Consider the following 16,387-nt stretch of genomic DNA (forward strand, 5'->3'; position numbering starts at 1 on the left):
GAATCTCACCTTGAAAGTTTTTACCAGTGTAACACACTGGCTCCTTGAAGCCCACGATGGCATAAGAACAACCTTCATGTTGAAACTTTCACGTTACAGCTTAGTAGTTAAGAGAACAGGTTGTCACCTTACACTCTTGGTTTCAGTCCCCGGCTTGACCGTTTCCTGGCCAAATGACCAAGTTATTTAATGTCTCTGTTCCTCAACTTCTGCAGCTGTAAAATGGTAGTGGTATGTATCTCATAGCACTGTTTGTTATTGACAAATACACACATAAGGCACTCAGAAAAAGCCCCGACACAGAAAGCATTCCATAAACATTGGCCCTCTCGATGGCAGATTTTATCAATTTTTTTTGGTTCCTCATTGCCATCTTTGTAAGGATTATTTTCCCCCATCCTATCGTTAAGCTTGGCTATTTGACCTGCTTTGGCGAATGAAACATAAATGCAAACGATATATGCTTCTCCTGTAAAAGCCACTGTGTCTTGGGGCGCCTGGGTGGCGCAGTCGGTTAAGCGTCCGACTTCAGCCAGGTCACGATCTCGCGGTCCGTGAGTTCGAGCCCCGCGTCAGGCTCTGGGCTGATGGCTCACAGCCTGGAACCTGGAGCCTGTTTTCGATTCTGTGTCTCCCTCTCTGTCTGCCCCTCCCCCGTTCATGCTCTGTCTCTCTCTGTCCCAAAAAAAATAAATAAAAAACGTTGAAAAAAAAATTAAAAAAAAAAAAAAAAAAAGCCACTGTGTCTTCCCACCACCGTTTTTCTTTTACTCCTCAAGCCTGGGTCCTGGAGTGGAGAGAACGTGTGCAGATCTGCACGTGAGCCACAGCTGACACAGAACATAAGCGAGACTAAGTCCCGCACCGTAAGCAACAGATTTGGGGTGGTAGCTGGGGGTGGGGGGAGGTGCTGGTTACATAACAAAAGTCTAGTTGATCATAATGACACTAAGTCCACTTGTACACTCTCATACCATTTCGTGCACCAGCTGCCAGGTGTTGGTGGTCAGTTAACACAGACAAAAATCAGGGGCGCCTGGGTGGCTCTGTCGGTTGAGCGTCCAACTTCAGCTCAGGTCACGATCTCATGGTCCGTGAGTTCAAGCCCCACGTCAGGCTCTGGGCTGATGGCTCAGAGCCTGGAACCTGCTTCCGATTCTGTGTCTCCCTCTCTCTCTGCCCCTCCCCCGTTCATGCTCTGTCTCTGTCTGTCCCAAAAATAAATAAACGTTAAAAAAAAAAAAAATTAAAAAAGAAAAAATTAAAGTCAGAGGTGCACCTGGGTGGCTCAGCCGGTTGAGCGTCCAACTCTTGGTTTTGGCTCAGGTCACGATCTCACGGTTCATAGGTTCGAGCCCCGCATCAGGTTCTGTGCTGAGAGAGAGGAGCCTGCTTGGGATTCTTTCTCTCTCTCCCTCTCCCTGCCCCTCCTGTGTTCTCTCTCTCTCAAAATTAATAAATAAACATTAAAAAAAAAACAAGTAACAGCTAAGCCTTGAATCCCTGCTACGGCATTAACGAGACGCTCAACACGAGAAAGTGCTGGCACCTGCAGTGTTCCATTCTTACTCATCTGACAGCGTCAGGCAAGGGGCAGGAGGATCAGCACGGCTGCGGGGACTGTCTCACTGCCAAGAGAGCACTCCTGGCGGCCAGGAGGAAGGGGGGCGGGGGAGAGCCGGGAGTGGAAAAGTACCGAATACAGAGTTAGAGCGGGGGAAAAGTGTGCTCAAGTTTCCTCTACCCCAGTGAGAGAGTCTTGGCAGAGTTGCTTGGCAAGGTCCCCAATACCAGGCCTCCAGGTGGAGGTGTGGCCTGCAGCACGAGGATGCCTACAAGCCCTGTCATCCTTGACTGCAACACAGAGACTGCACACGGTGGCTGTGCCTTGGAGTCCAGTGTGGGAGGGTGGCTCTGCCCCATGAGGGGCAAACAAGCTGGACTCCTCGGGTAAGACGATTTGTTCCACAGAATACCTAAATGTAATGTAAAGTTACAACAATTAGGAAAATGTGGTACTGACCCAAGGAAATAAGAATAAACCAATGGAACATAACAGAGGAACCAGAAACAGACCTATGCGTGTAGGACAATTGATATATGACACATGAGCCTTGTACAGCAGTGGCCGGATCAACTGGATATCCATATGGGAAAAGAATGAAATCTGACCCTCACTCATACACAAAAATCAGTTTCAGCCGAGTCACTATACCGTACACCTGAAACGAATGTAACACTGTACGTTAACTACAATGAAATAAAAAATTTTTAAGTTTATTTATTTTGAGAGAGAGACGGGGGGGGGGCAGGGGAGGGGCAGAGAGAGAGGGAGAGAGAGAGAATCTCAAGCAGGCTCCACACTGTCACATGCGGGGCTCGAACTCACGACCACAAGATCACAACCTGAGCCGGTATCAGGAGTCAGACGCTTAACCGACTGAGCCACCCAGGTGCCCCAGACACATACTTTTCAACATGCTTTTCCCAAAGTCCCTTCCTTTATCCCTTTTCCTGGGGCCGAAGAACTCACTCTTCCTCTATGATTTCACCCTCCTGAGGCCTTTTCAGTGGTTCCACGAGTGGTTCTCACACCTTCGGTGCAAAGTAGCCTGTACAAACCCAGTGGCTTTCTCGCTGTATTTACTGTTTTCTCTCTGCACCTTTCTCCCCAAGTAGACTGGGAGGCCCCTGAAGACTGGGGTGCTCTTTCCAGTTACCTTTGTATTCCTAGTACCTGGCACAAGGCCCAACCCACAGCAGGTGACCATCAACACTGTACTTTGAGCTCACAAGGAATAACCATGTTACATGGATCCTGCCCTCCTACCACTACATTCTTCAGTAGAAGAAATGTGTTTCTCCAGAATGTCTGCCCCCTTCAAAGTCTTCAAGACACTCACCACTTACTGCTTAGGATTCAGTTGTGCTGGTTTGGGGTGGGGTATGGCATCACTTCAGTGCTGGTCTCAGAGTATTCTCCGCCCAGAGGAGTCTGTCTGCAAACCTCCATCCTAGGGACAGACCGAGTCAGTCGGGGCCAAAGAAGTGAAGGCTAAAAACACTGACGATGACAGAACAGAAATGGCATGGCAGGGAACTTTCTCTGGGACAGAGCGAGGAGAAACCAGTCTTCCTCAACTGTCAAAAGGCAGAAAGAAGCAGGACAAAGGGATTCACACCTTGACCCAATGTCGTAGACAATTTCCTGGTGTTTTGTTGAGGCCCTTCATTTCTGCCTGTAAGTATGTGCCTTACTCTCTCCAGCACGCCCCATGCCTCAGCGAGGTTCTGTCTCCTCGGTGTGCGCTCCCAAACCGGGACCTTTTCTGCCTTCAGCCCCCACGTCCGTACTGAAACTTACCTGGGCAGAGTGGTAAGCACGCCTTCAATACCGGACTTCACGCTGTGTGTTCCACATGCAACCCTGACCTCAGTGCCTGACCGCACGAGTCGGCTCAAAGCTTCACGGAGTCCAGTGTGTCTGTGGGCTGTCTTGCCTCAGATGCTCATGAGAAATCATGGAAACTATGTATCTGTTTACAACAGAGTCCTACTGCAGACCCAGTCAATCTGCAATTTCTATCACTTTGGTGTTCATCTTGAACCTCGTGTGGTTTAGTTTCAGGGTTCACAAGAATTTTCTGGCCTGCCACCCAGGGGTGAGAAATCACTATTAATATAGAAAAATAGTAACAAAGTAATTTTTAAGTCCAGATCTCTTCCATGAGCTTCATACATGCACGTGTAACTTTTGGGTGTAGGTCTGGGGACGGGATTAGAAAGTTAGGGTACATTCTGATGAACAGTTCTACTGGGATTTCCAGATACGACAAAGACATTTTCCAGGCTGAACTCATTAACTTTGTACCACTTCCCAAATCTGAGCTCTCCCGGTTGATATGAGGCATCGAACTTCAAGGAGTCACTCAAATAGATCCTTGAAAGTCATCCTAAAACCAATGCCATCATCCTCAACTCAACAACAGTTCCCAAGCTTGCCCAGTCTCATACATACCTCTTGAGTCTGCAAATCCCTAAATCCCTCACCACACTTGAGAAACACCAAATCCAAGGGATCGGAGCACCTGACACTTTTAGAGAGGCTTTTTGTTTTTGTTTGTTTTGGTTCAGGAAGCTCAGTCAAGTTTAGGGATTTACTGGCTCAGGAAGTCAAGAGTCCTGGGGTTTTGCTGACTAAGCAAGAATGACCCTGAAAAAGTATCTATTAGATTTCTGCCTAAAACAAAGGCAGTCTACCCCCTGCCAAGGAGGTCACTAACCCATCAAATCACCCCTGAGAGCATGGAGGTACAGCAAAGGCAAAGAAAGGAAGACCAATCAGTTTCTATTTCCAGATACAATGAGGGTATGTGGTTCCCGTCCCACCAATCAACACTACTTCCAATTTCAAACTTAATAGGTTTTACCTATAATACAACAACAACCATAACAGAAGGTTTGCACATGAGAAAAATAAAAATATTTGAAATGCTGAAATCTGCTCTTACTAAACCAAAACAAACTACATTACAGTATACATGTATTTAAAGGGCCTTACCTTGTGAGTTGTGAAAGCGCATTCTCGGAAGTCGACGTGATTTCAGCGCTTTAACTAGTCATTCTGGAGCACTTTGCACGGACTTCTCACTTCTTCAATATTCTAAAGGACCAAGTACCAATTAAGACATCAACTTCTTCCATGCCCTTCTCTTAGTGTTAACTCCTGATACAAAAAAAAAGGCCTTTGGAATATCTTCGCCACATAAATCAATGATGACACTTTCCTTTGGCGTGTATTTTCTGGTGCTTAGTAAGATTAGAACTCCCACGGAAAGCTTTCCCACACGCATCACACTCGTACGGTTTCTCTCCAGTATGGATTCTCTGGTGATGAATTAGGGTTGAGATCTGGCTGAAGGCTTTCCTGCATTCTCCACACGCGTACGGCTTTTCTCCAGAGTGAATCCTCTGGTGGTTAATTAGGGCGGAGTTCACATAGAAGGCCTTCCCACACTCCTTGCACTCATACGGCTTCTCTCCCGTGTGGATTCTCTGATGTTTGATGAGGGCGGAGCTCACGCTGAAGGCTTTCCCACACTCGTCGCACTCATAGGGCTTTTCACCAGAGTGGATTCTCTGATGTTTGATAAGGTCTGAGCTCACGCTAAATGCTTTGCCACACTCATTACATTCATACGGTTTCTCCCCATTGTGAATTCTCTGATGTATGATCAGATGTGCCCTCACGCTGAAGCCTTTCGTACACTCATTACAGGTATAGGGCTTCTCGCCAGTGTGGATTCTCTCATGCACAGTGAGGGTGGAGCGCACGCTGAAGGCTTTTCCGCAGTGACCACACTCGTAGGGCTTCTCGCCGGTGTGGACTCTCCGATGTCGGACGAGGCCTGAGCTCTGGGCAAACTTCTTCCCGCATTCACTGCAGGCGTACCGTCTCCCTTCCGTGGGCCTGTCCTCCCGCCTTTGAACCTGGTTCACATACCGAGAGGTTTTCTCGCGCTCAGAAACCTGCGATGTACTCCCCTTCCGTAAGCTGGCAACCGGCTGGTGGGGGTCCATCCTTACAGAATTCTTCCCTTCAGAATAGACACCTTGTTCGTGCCTCTGGCCTGGACTTCTGAAACAGTAACACATAGAGGTTTCAATGTAATTTATTCCTTGTTGCTAAAGCAATAGGATGTGACACAGACTTAACTAGAAGCCTCAAACGTGCTTGACAAACCCAGGCCACACCAATCAAATGTCTGTAAAGTAACCTATCACACAACTATTAGAACGAACAGCTGACTCAAACGTCTATTTAAAAATTACCCTTTATAATGGTATCTACAGCACAGAATCTGGAATATAAGTGACTACAAAATAATACTTAGTTCCTACTTAAGACTTTTCACCTCTTTAATTAAGTAGGGAAACAAGACAGGATTGAAGAGATTTGTAGATAGTAGAGCAGATGAAGGACTGTACAACTACAGAAGGAAAAGAACCAGAACTTCAACCGATAACACGTTTGGAAACGTGACAGCAGCCTCACCGACAGCTGTGTTTTTACCACGCACACAGAAGTCCACACTGCTTGGCTGGAAGAGAAACATGCGGATAAAAGCTCTGGCCGTTGCTACCACCACCGCTGCTGCCGCTGACGTTGCTGTGACAGCACCTTAGCAACAGGGATGCTTTGCATCCCGTGCAAGTGTGACAGAACGGACCCCTCGCCTCTCCAAAGAATGGGGCTCCTTCTGACTCCTGTGTGGACAGCGTGGTGCGCTCTCTTATCTTCTGGGAAGAAAACTTGATAAAACTTTTGCTGCAAACTTAAACTACACAAATTCTCTCTTCTCTGCCTCTTTCCACTTTACAAATTGTTTTACGTCTCAACGATAATAAACTGATGATGTGCACCCTCGATGACATGACAATGGCACTTAGCCTCTGGGGTCATCCTCCCCCAAACCTAGAACCTCAGCACAGTAATGAGAAAAAGTCAGTCAACTCCCAACTGAGTGGCATTCTGCCAAAAAACTCCTCGAAGCTGTCAAGGTCATTGAGGCCCCTGGGTGGCTCAGTCATTTAAGTGTCAGTCAGTTAAGCATGAAGTATATGGGGACTCTCTGTACTATCTTCACAATCTTTCTGTAACTCTAAATGTCCAGCGTGCACAGAAACTATTCTGAAAATTTTACTTAAAAATCTGTCTATGCGGGGCATCTGGCTGGCTCAGTCGGAAGAGCATGGGACTCCTGATCTTCAGGTTGTGAGTTCGAGTCCCATATTGGTTGTATAGATTACTTAAAATGAACTTTAAAAATGTGTTTATGTATCACAAAGAAATAGAAAGATATTTCATGCTCATGGATTGGAAGAATAAATATTTTTAAGATGTCTACTTACTCAAAGCAATCTAGACATTTAATGCAATCCCTACCAAAATACCAATATCATTGTTCACAGAACTAGTATAAACAATCCTAAAATCTGTGTGGATCCACAAAAGACCCCGAATAGCCAAAGCAATCTTGAAAAGCAAAGCAAAGCCGGAAGCATCACAATTCTGGACTTCAAGTTATATTACAAAGCTGTAGTGATCAAGAAAGTAGACACATAGATCAATGGAGCAGAATAGAAATCCCAGAAATGAACCCACAACTATATGATCAATTAATCTTCAACAAAGCAGGAAAAAATATTCAGTGGAAAAAAGAATGTTTCTTCAACAAATGCTTGGGAAAACTGCACAGCAACATGCAAAAAAAAAAAAAAAAAAAAAAAAAGAAACTGGACCATTTTCTGACACCATACACCAGAATAAATTCAAAATGGATCAAAGACCTCAATGTGAGACAGGAAATGGTTAAAATCCTAGTAAAGAAAATAAGCAGTAACCTCTTTGATATCAGCCATAGCAATTTCTTCCTAGGTATGTCTCCGGAGGCAAGGGAAACAAAAGCAAAACTATAGGGGCTTATAGTTCCTATAGAACTATAGGGACCTCATCAAAATAAAAAGCTTGTGCACAGCAAAGGAAACAATCAGCAAAACTAAAAGGCAGCCAATGGAATGGGAGAAGATATTTCCAAATGACATATCAGATAAAGGGTTAGTATCCTAAGTATATAAAGAACTTAAACTCAACATTCAAAAAACAAATAATCCAATTAAAAAATGGGCAGAGGGGCGCGTGGGTGGCTCAGTAGGTTACGCCTCCAACTTCAGCTCAGGTCATGATCTCTCAGTTTGTGAGTTCAAGCCCCACGTCTGGCTCTGTGCTGACAGCTCAGAGCCTGGATCCTTCTTCGGATTCTGTGTCTCCATTCCCCTCTGCCCCTCCCCTGCTCATGCTCTGTCTCTCTCAAAAGATAAACATTAAAAAAAAATTTTTTTTAAATGGGCAGAAAACATGAACAGACACTTCTCCAAAGAAGACATACAGATGGCAAACAGACACATGAAAAGATGCTCAACACCACTTATCATCAGGGAAATACAAATCAAAACCATGATGAGGGAGCCTGGGTGGCTCAGTCGGTTAAGCGTCTGATTTCAACTCAGGTCATGATCTCGTGGTCTGTGGGTTTGAGCCCCACATCAGGCTCTGTGCTGAGAGCCCGGAGCCTGGAGCCTGCCTTTGATTCTGTGTCTCTGTCACTCTCTGCCCTTCCCCTGATCACACTCTGTCTCTCTCTCAAAAAAAGAAACATTAGGGGCGCCTGGGTGGCTCAGTCGGTTAAGCGTCCAACTTCGGCTCAGGTCAGGATCTCTCGGTCCGTGAGTTCGAGCCCCGCGTCAGGCTCTGGGCTGATGGCTCAGAGCCTGGAGACTGTTTCGGATTCTGTGTCTCCCTCTCTCTCTGCCCCTCCCCCGTTCATGCTCTGTCTGTCTCTGTCTCAAAAATAAATAAACGTTAAAAAAATTAAAAAAAAAAAAAAAAGAAACATTATGCGGCGCCTGGTGGCTCAGTGGATTAAACATCAGACTTCGGCGCAGGTCATGATCTCGCGGTCCATGGGTTCGAGCCCCGCATTGGGCTCTGTGCTGACAGCTCAGAGCCTGGAGCCTGTTTCAGATTCTGTGTCTCCCTCTTTCTCTGACCCTCCCCTGTTCATGCTCTCTGTCTCAAAAACAAATAAATGTTAAAAAATTTATTAAAATAAAAAATAAAAAAAACAAAACATTAAAACAAACCACCATGATGAAATACCACTTCTGACCTGTCAGAATGGCTATTATTAATAACACAAGAAACAGCAGGTGTTGGTGAAGATGTGGAGAAAGAGGAACCCTCATGCACTGCTGGTGGGAATGCAAACTGGTGCAGCCACTCTGGAAAACAGTGTCTAGGTTCCTCAAAAAGTTAAAAATAGAACTACCTTAGACCCAGCAACTACACTACTACGTATTTATCCAAAGAGTACAAAAATACGAATTCAAAAGGATACATGCACCCCTACATTTATTGCAGCATTATTGACAATTGCCAGGATATGGAGGCAGCCCAGGTGTCAATGATGTGGATGGAACTAGAGTGTGTTATGCTAAAGCAAAACAAGACAGAGACAGACAAATACCATACGATTTCACCCCTATGTGGAATTAAGAAACAAATGAACAAAGTGGAAAACAAAGAGAGACAAATCAAGAAACTGATTCTTAATTACAGAGAACAAAGCGATAGTTAGCAGATGAAAGGGAGTGGGAGGATGGGTTAAATAGGTGATGGGGATAAAGGAGCGCATTTGTCATGATGAGCACACAGAATACTGTATAGAACTGTCGAGTCATTGTATTATACATCTGAAACTATTGTAACACTGTATGTTAATTAACTTGTATTTAAAAACTTAAAAGTTTGGGACGACTGGGTGGCTCAGTTGAGCGTCCGACTTCGGGTCGGGTCATGATCTCATGGTTCGTGTGTTTGAGCCCCACAGCCGGCTCTGTGCTGACAGCTCAGAGCCTGGAGCCTGCTTCAGATTCTGTGTCTCCCTCTCTCTGCCTCTCCCCCACTTGTGCTGTCTCTCTCTCTCTCTCAAAAATAAATAAGCATTAAAAAAAATTTTTTAAGTATGCCTATGTTTTTGACTAGATAATATACAATTGAAAAGTCAGGACGCCTAGGTGGCTCAGTGGTTAAGCATCTGACTCTGGCTCAGGTCATGATCTCATGGTTCATGCCCCTCTCTCTCAAAGAAAAAAAAAAAGTAAAGGGAAATCAAAATCCTCTGAAAAGATATATAGAGGGGCACTTGGACGGCTCAGTCCATTAAGTGTCCAACTTTGGCTCAGGTCATGATCTCCTGGTTCACAAGTTGACCCCCTTAGGGTTCTCTGCTGTTAGCAGGAAGCCCACTTGGGATCCTCTGTACCTGCCTCTCTGCGCTGCCCCCACTCTTGTGCACTTGTGTGCTCTCTCCCAAAAAATAAACAAACATTAAAGAAAAAAAAACGACATATAGAAACAAGTCTTGTTTCCATTCCACCCTGATCCCCCTCGGTTTACCACTTCCATAGGTAATTTTTATTAGTTTCTTGTATCTTTGAATGTTTCTTCATACAAACGTGTCTTTTCTGAACCTCTGATTTCCTTGCTCCTGTTGTGGGGTGGGGTGTGGAAGTTCCCCACGAGTCAGGCACAGGCCCACTGGCACATGGACACTACTCTCCATGGCTGGGCTGAATCATTTCTCAGTGATGTTCTATCATGTTTCTCTGAACAGTCGCTCCTTAGCAACAGTGAAAAAGGCTCACTCAGGGCAGGGGTCACATGCACATGAACTCCTGCCCAGAACCCAGGAAACATGGTTACCCATGGAAGCCTGTGGCCTAAGCTGCTCAGCTCTCATTAAGAAATTATGAAGAATCCCTAGTCCTACCCAAACCCCTTTAGGTCTGCAGCTCGCTCAAACTGGAATGATCCTATCCTGCCGCTGCCTCAATGGGCTTCCTCATACCGGATAGCTACGGGTATGTACAAAATACCTTTCTGGGCTGTCATCAGATACCTCTGGGTTAACACCTTTAACTTTGAAGAAATCTGTGAGAAGAGGGACATGTGCCCTCATCTTTTAAGCAGAAGAGTCTGGGAGGGGGCAGAAAAATGCAATATACAATAGCAAAAGAGGGGCGCCTAAGGGGCTCAGTCCGTTAAGCGTCTGACTTCGGCTCAGGTCATGATCTCAGTTTACGAGTTCGAGCCCCGCATCGGGTTCTATGCTGACAGCTCAGAACCTGGAGCCTGCTTCAGATTCTGTGTCATTCTCTCTCTCTCTGTCCCCTACCCCTCTCATGCTCTGCTGGCTCCCAAAAATAAATAAAAATGTAAAATAGCAAAAGAAGGGAATCTTCATGAGTAGCTCATTTAGCTTTTTTCTTTGAGGCAAAAAGATCTCAGGAACATCTCAAAACTGCCAGGTGTCCCTGAGTGGCGCGCGTGCGTACACACACACACACACACACACACACACACACACACACGAGGTGGGGGAGGATACAGGGGCCAGGACGGGGCGGTCCCCTCCCCCCTTTCCCCTCCCCAAGAGTCTCTGTTATTCCGCATGCCTGAGCGGCAGGAGGGGGAAGGGGAGGGGCAGGGCAAGGGAGCAAAGGAAGAGCGGCAGGGGCGCGAGAAAGCAGGCGGAGGCCACGGTGGTGGCGAGCCGAGACCAGGGAGCGAGCAGGCCCCCAGCTCCGAAACCGGACCCCACACCTGCACTTCCGACCTGAGTACGGCGCCGGAAGGGGCAGAGCCCTCGACTTCCGCAGATCGCTGCTGCCCTCACTTTGCGGCCGCTCTAGGGCCCCGGAGGCTTCTTCCTCAGTGGTCCCTGAGCTGGCCAACAAACAAGGTTTTTACTTCAAACAAGGTATTTTGCACCTTTTATCGCCTTTAATTCCGCAAATAAAACGTTATGCTCCTCCTCTCATGTGTAAGAAAACTGAAAAGCAGATAAATTTTTTGGTTGGACAACTAATAAAGCAGACGAGTCAGAGAAAGACAAATACCACATACGATTTCACCCACATGTGGAATTCAGGAAACAAAACAGATGAGCACAGGGGAAGGGAAGGGAAAAGAAAGTAAGATGGGGCGCTTGGGTGTTTTCGTCGGTTAACCATCCAACTCTTGTTTTCGGGTCAGCTCATGATCTCCTGGTTTGTGGGATTGAGGCTGGCAACTGGTTCTGCAGTGACAGCATGGAGCCTGTTTGGGATTTTCTCTCTCTCTCTCTCTCTCTCTCTCTCTCTCTCTCTCTCTCTCCCTCCCTCCCTCCCTCCCTCCCTCTGCTGCTCCCCTGCCCATGCTCTCTCTCACTCTCTCTCAAAATAAACAAAAAAGCCCCCAAAACTTAAAAAGATAGGATAAAAACTGAGAGGGAGACAAACCACGAGAGACTTTTTTTTTTTTTTAATTTTTTAATGTTTATTTTTGAGAGAGACAGAGCACAAGCGGGGGAGGGGCAGAGAGAGAGAGAGAGAGAGAGAGAGAGAGAGAGAGAGAATGAATCTGAAGCAGGCTCCAGGCTCTGAGCTGTCAGCACAGAGCCAGACGTGGGGCTCAAACCACGAACTGTGAGATCATAACCTGAGCTGAAGTCAGACACCTAACCAACTGAGCAAACCAGGCTCCCCCATGAGAGACTCTTAAATACTGAGAACTGAGGGTTGCTAGAGGGGTTTGGGGAGGGGGGGATGGGCTAAATGGGTGATGGGCATTAAGGAGGACACTTGTGATGAGCACTGGGTTGCATGTAAGTGATGAATCAGTAAATTCTACTCCTGAAACCAATACTATACTATATGTTAGCTAACTTCAACTTAAATAAAATCTTAAAAAAAGTAAAATAAGCAAATAAATAAAAAGCAGAAAGCTTAAAAAAAAAAAGGAGACAGATGAAATTTGAACCCAGATCGATTGCAGTCCTAAAATCCCTCCACTTTGCACTCAGAAACAACTTCTTAATTTGTAAATTTAATACTATTCCAATAAAAATACCAACTTTTTTGTAAATAGATTTTAATGTTCACATAGACAAGTAAACAAACAAGCAAGACTCCCTGGGACAACTCTGAAAAGGAGGGCAATGAAGGAGCACTTTTCCTAAGTGATCATAAACATATTACAAAGCCTCAGTGAGGCAGTGTGATAGTGGTGAGAGACAAATGGCACAGAACAGAAAGTCCAGAAATAGATGCAATCAGAGGGAGAAATTTAGCATAGAAAAAAGGTACTAAATCAGTAAGAAAAAGACGAGTAGACTCCTCAATAAATGTATGGTGAGAACTAGGTAATCATCTGGAAAAATGTTAAATTGGATTCCTTCCTCAGTCTATATACAGGTCAATATTCCAAATAAATCAAAGTTGTATTTATTTATTTTAAAACATTTTTTTAATTTTTTTAATGTTTATTTATTTTTGACAGAGAGAGGGAGAGAGAGACCAAGCATAAGCGGGGGAGGGGCAGAGAGAGAGAGGGAGACACAGAATCTGAAGCAGGTTCCAGGCTCTGAGCTGTCAGCACAGAGCCCAACGTGGGGCTTGAACTCAAAGACTGCGAGATCATGACCTGAGCTGAAGTCGGATGCTCAAACGACTGAGCCACCCGGGCGCCCCTAAATCAAAGTTTCAAATGTTATAAATGAAAACTATAAACGTACCAGAGGAAAATGTGGGAGAAGTCTTTAATAACCTCAGAGTAGGAAGGCCTTTCTAATTCTAAGCCCAAATCCAGAGGCTATAAATGAAAAGGTTGATAAATTTGAAAGCAAAACAAAGAATCAAAATTCCTGCAAGGTAAAATAACAAAACCACCTTAAGCAGAGTCAAAGACACATAAAAAAACAGAATACAGCTTGTCTCAGACAACAGGCAGCAAAGACAGAATTCTTTATCAATAACGTACTGTGGAAATGGCAGGTGAGCCGGGTGCCCTCTTGTTCTACCCTCACTTTGAAGCAGATTCTGCTGAGGGTGCATAACAGCACACCTACACTGATATTGTTATGTTAACTTAAAAAAAAAGAGTCTTCTCAGGTGCCTTATTGTAGAATCTTCAGAAAACTACAGAATGTCAAAGTTTAATACTTACAACCCTCTCGTGGGATAAAGGGTTCCTATAGTTGAGATTTTAATGGTGCGTTCCTGGGTAGGAGTTGGAGACAGTGATTCTCCCTCCCTCGGCTCCCAGGGCTGATATTTCTTGCTAGGTTACTTCTTGACTGTGCAAGAGCTGGGACCTGAAAAAAAAAAATTAAACACATGAAATTATGAATGTACCACTGTATAAACAAATGAATCATTAGAGCAGACCAGTTAAGAGAGGTATGGAGAAAAATAATGACAATATCTAGATACAACTTTTGTTATCAGGTACCGTTCATGTAATCATGATAACAATTCTAGGCAGGTGCTTTTGTCATCCTCATTTACATATGAGGAAATAGAGACACAGAGAGATTAAGTGATTTGGCCACATCACAGGTTTAGACCTATAGGCCCCCAAAATGGAAAAAAACATCCCTAAGAGACTAAATGTTTACGATGACTTAATACTTCTCCCTTCCCTTCCTGCTGTCTGGTTTCATCCAACTCAGCCACTTTCTCATTGATCCGCCCCCCCCCCCCGCCACGCCCCTAAAGGTCAGGAACTGGCCTCAGCCAGTGTCAACTGAGCTGGAGCCGGCCCAGAACAAGGAGTTTTCTAGTAACAGAATTCTTGAAAGCAGAGAAAACAGCTCCTCTAATGCTGCCACGCATTAGAGTCTGCGATTCAGTAAGCTTCCTCTTACGGGTCTCCTCTTCCTTGCCCTTCTTTTGTAAAAGAAACACTATCTTACTCAAAGAAAAAGCAAAGACTGCCATAGCTGTCACACTAACTAGTGAGGGGCGGGAGAAAAAACGCAGTGTCAAGCAAGGGGCTGATCTGCTAGGTCGCGTGTCCAATCCCAGGCTGGGCGGCCGGTGGGGCCGGTGCCCCGACTCGCCCCTGCCGCAGGGCACTGCAGGCCAGGCAGCGCCGCAGGCCGCGCGGGTGGGACAGCGGCTGCCGAGAGCCGGGCACCGGCCCCACGGGCCAAGCTGCAGCCCAAGTGTATCCGCACGCACCAGGAAACGTCCCGGGCACCCGGGTGGCAGAGGAAGCCTGCCCCAAGTGCGTATTTCCAGTCGTCCGCAGTTTCCCCATCTGTTCAGAAAGGCGGGCCGAGGGTCGGCTGGGGGCTACACCACAGCTACCAGGGGTGCACGTGGTCACGGCGGCTCCATAAATCCCGGGAGGCCGTGGGAAAGACCGGGCCGCACTGGGGCGTCGGGTCCGCGGCCGGAGGGGCGGCCGGCCAGACTCCCGCGTGTTCCCCTCGGACGCGGGACTCGAGTCTGCAGGTGAGCGCTAGCAGCGCAATCGCTGCCACCGCCGCCCGCGGGCCGGAAGTCCCGGCACTTCCGGGGCGGCCCTCTCGACACTTCCGGGCGGGCCCTCCACCAGCCCAATCCTGGAGCGCCGCCGCCCCGAGTGGTCCGCGGGAGGCCGATCCGAGACCCCGTCGCTCACAGAGGTGCTTTCCCTTTGCTGATTCTGTCCAGTGTAGAACGGACGACTCTGGAATCTTGGAATTTGAAGACACCGCGGCCGGGAAAGGCAGAATCTCCAGGGGGACCCTGAAGGATCCCCAAAACCGCCACGCGGGAGTGCAGGTGCTCAGGGCTTTATCTTTGACGATCAGAAGGCCAGAGCCGCTCCTTGTGTTGAAGATTAGGGAACGGGCCCAGGAGGGCGGGGCTTTCAAAACTTGACTGGGACACCAACTGGCCTTAATGGAAGAATTTAACCCAAGACACCGAGTCAGTATACTTGTATGGACATACAAACTGATGAAAGGAGTAAGTCCTAGAATGAAACATTACAGCTGGAGGCTCAAAGTACGGATCCACCCCCTGGCGGGGTAAAAATTAAGAACATACAAGAACAAGGGTCAGACCTGAGCGCATAACCAGTCAGAAAAGAAATGGGCAAAGCATCAGGAAGCCTGGATTCTCTTCTACCTGCACCACAAACCTTAATGGGCGACCCAGTGGTCGCCGGGCCTTTGTGGACCTCCCTTTGCAGAATGGGTTGGGAAATGATCTCAAAGGTCACTTCCAAGCCTAGCATTCTATAGACTATGAATAATTAAACACAACAGAGCAATGCAGTGATTTCTTTGGTGAACTACACATTGAAACCGATCTTCTAACTCGAGTTGATACTTTTTAAACCTGTTTAAGTGCCATTGAGCTACTTAATGATGATGAGAAAGATGAAGGTTCTTAAAAGGTTTTTTAAAACTAATTTAGGAAATCACATTTTTTTCTACATATTTGCCTTCTTAGGTGAGAGTAATACTCTGTTAAAAACTTAAGTGGGTATGTTTTACTTGGCAAATTCTGACTGCATTCTGGCTTGATTTCCTTGGAGTAGTTAATCCTGCCTAGCCGCTACCAAAGGGACTGTTGAAGGTTATGTGTTGTCTCCAAAGCTACGTCTTTTATAGGTTACCGGCCCCCTGCTAAAGGGATAGCGCCCTAAGTATTATCTTTGATTCTATAAAACGAAACCAGACTGTAGTCCTGTAACACCTGGTACTTGGTATAATGAGGGAGGCAGATCTGACCCTGAAAGCAACCTTAGAACATCATTATCAACCATTTTATGGTTTACCATCACCCTGATGTGTATATTGCTGTGAACTCCGAACATTAAGGCTTTTTCTTTTCTAATCTTACATACTCTAAAATATATATAACAGGGTTCTTTTAAACCTTGCCATAGTTAATTTTTCTAATTGCGATGCTAGCATTCCTATCTCTTCTTTCTCCTATATACCTTAAGTAT

At 46.1% G+C, this 16,387-nt stretch overlaps 1 protein-coding gene across 8 annotated transcripts in view; it reads right to left on the reverse strand.

The window, feature by feature from the left end:
- LOC131513612 (zinc finger protein with KRAB and SCAN domains 8-like) overlaps nt 1-15,045 on the reverse strand; it is a 33,974-nt gene extending 18,929 nt beyond the window's left edge. For 2 of the 8 annotated variants that reach the window (XM_058732732.1, XM_058732735.1), the window contains exons 1-4: nt 14,623-15,045; nt 13,607-13,754; nt 4,562-5,638; nt 2,911-3,014 (exon numbers count right to left, since the gene is read on the reverse strand). In XM_058732732.1, the coding sequence (XP_058588715.1) occupies nt 4,771-5,580 (810 nt within the window). In that variant the 5' untranslated portion in view covers nt 5,581-5,638; nt 13,607-13,754; nt 14,623-15,045 and the 3' untranslated portion in view covers nt 2,911-3,014; nt 4,562-4,770. The other 6 variants (XM_058732730.1, XM_058732733.1, XM_058732736.1 and 3 more) reach the window with 5 other exon arrangements.
- Nucleotides 15,046-16,387: the final 1,342 nt, after the last annotated feature.

Source organism: Neofelis nebulosa, chromosome 6 (genome assembly GCF_028018385.1).
Source record: "Neofelis nebulosa isolate mNeoNeb1 chromosome 6, mNeoNeb1.pri, whole genome shotgun sequence".
Taxonomy (NCBI): Eukaryota; Metazoa; Chordata; class Mammalia; order Carnivora; family Felidae; genus Neofelis; species Neofelis nebulosa.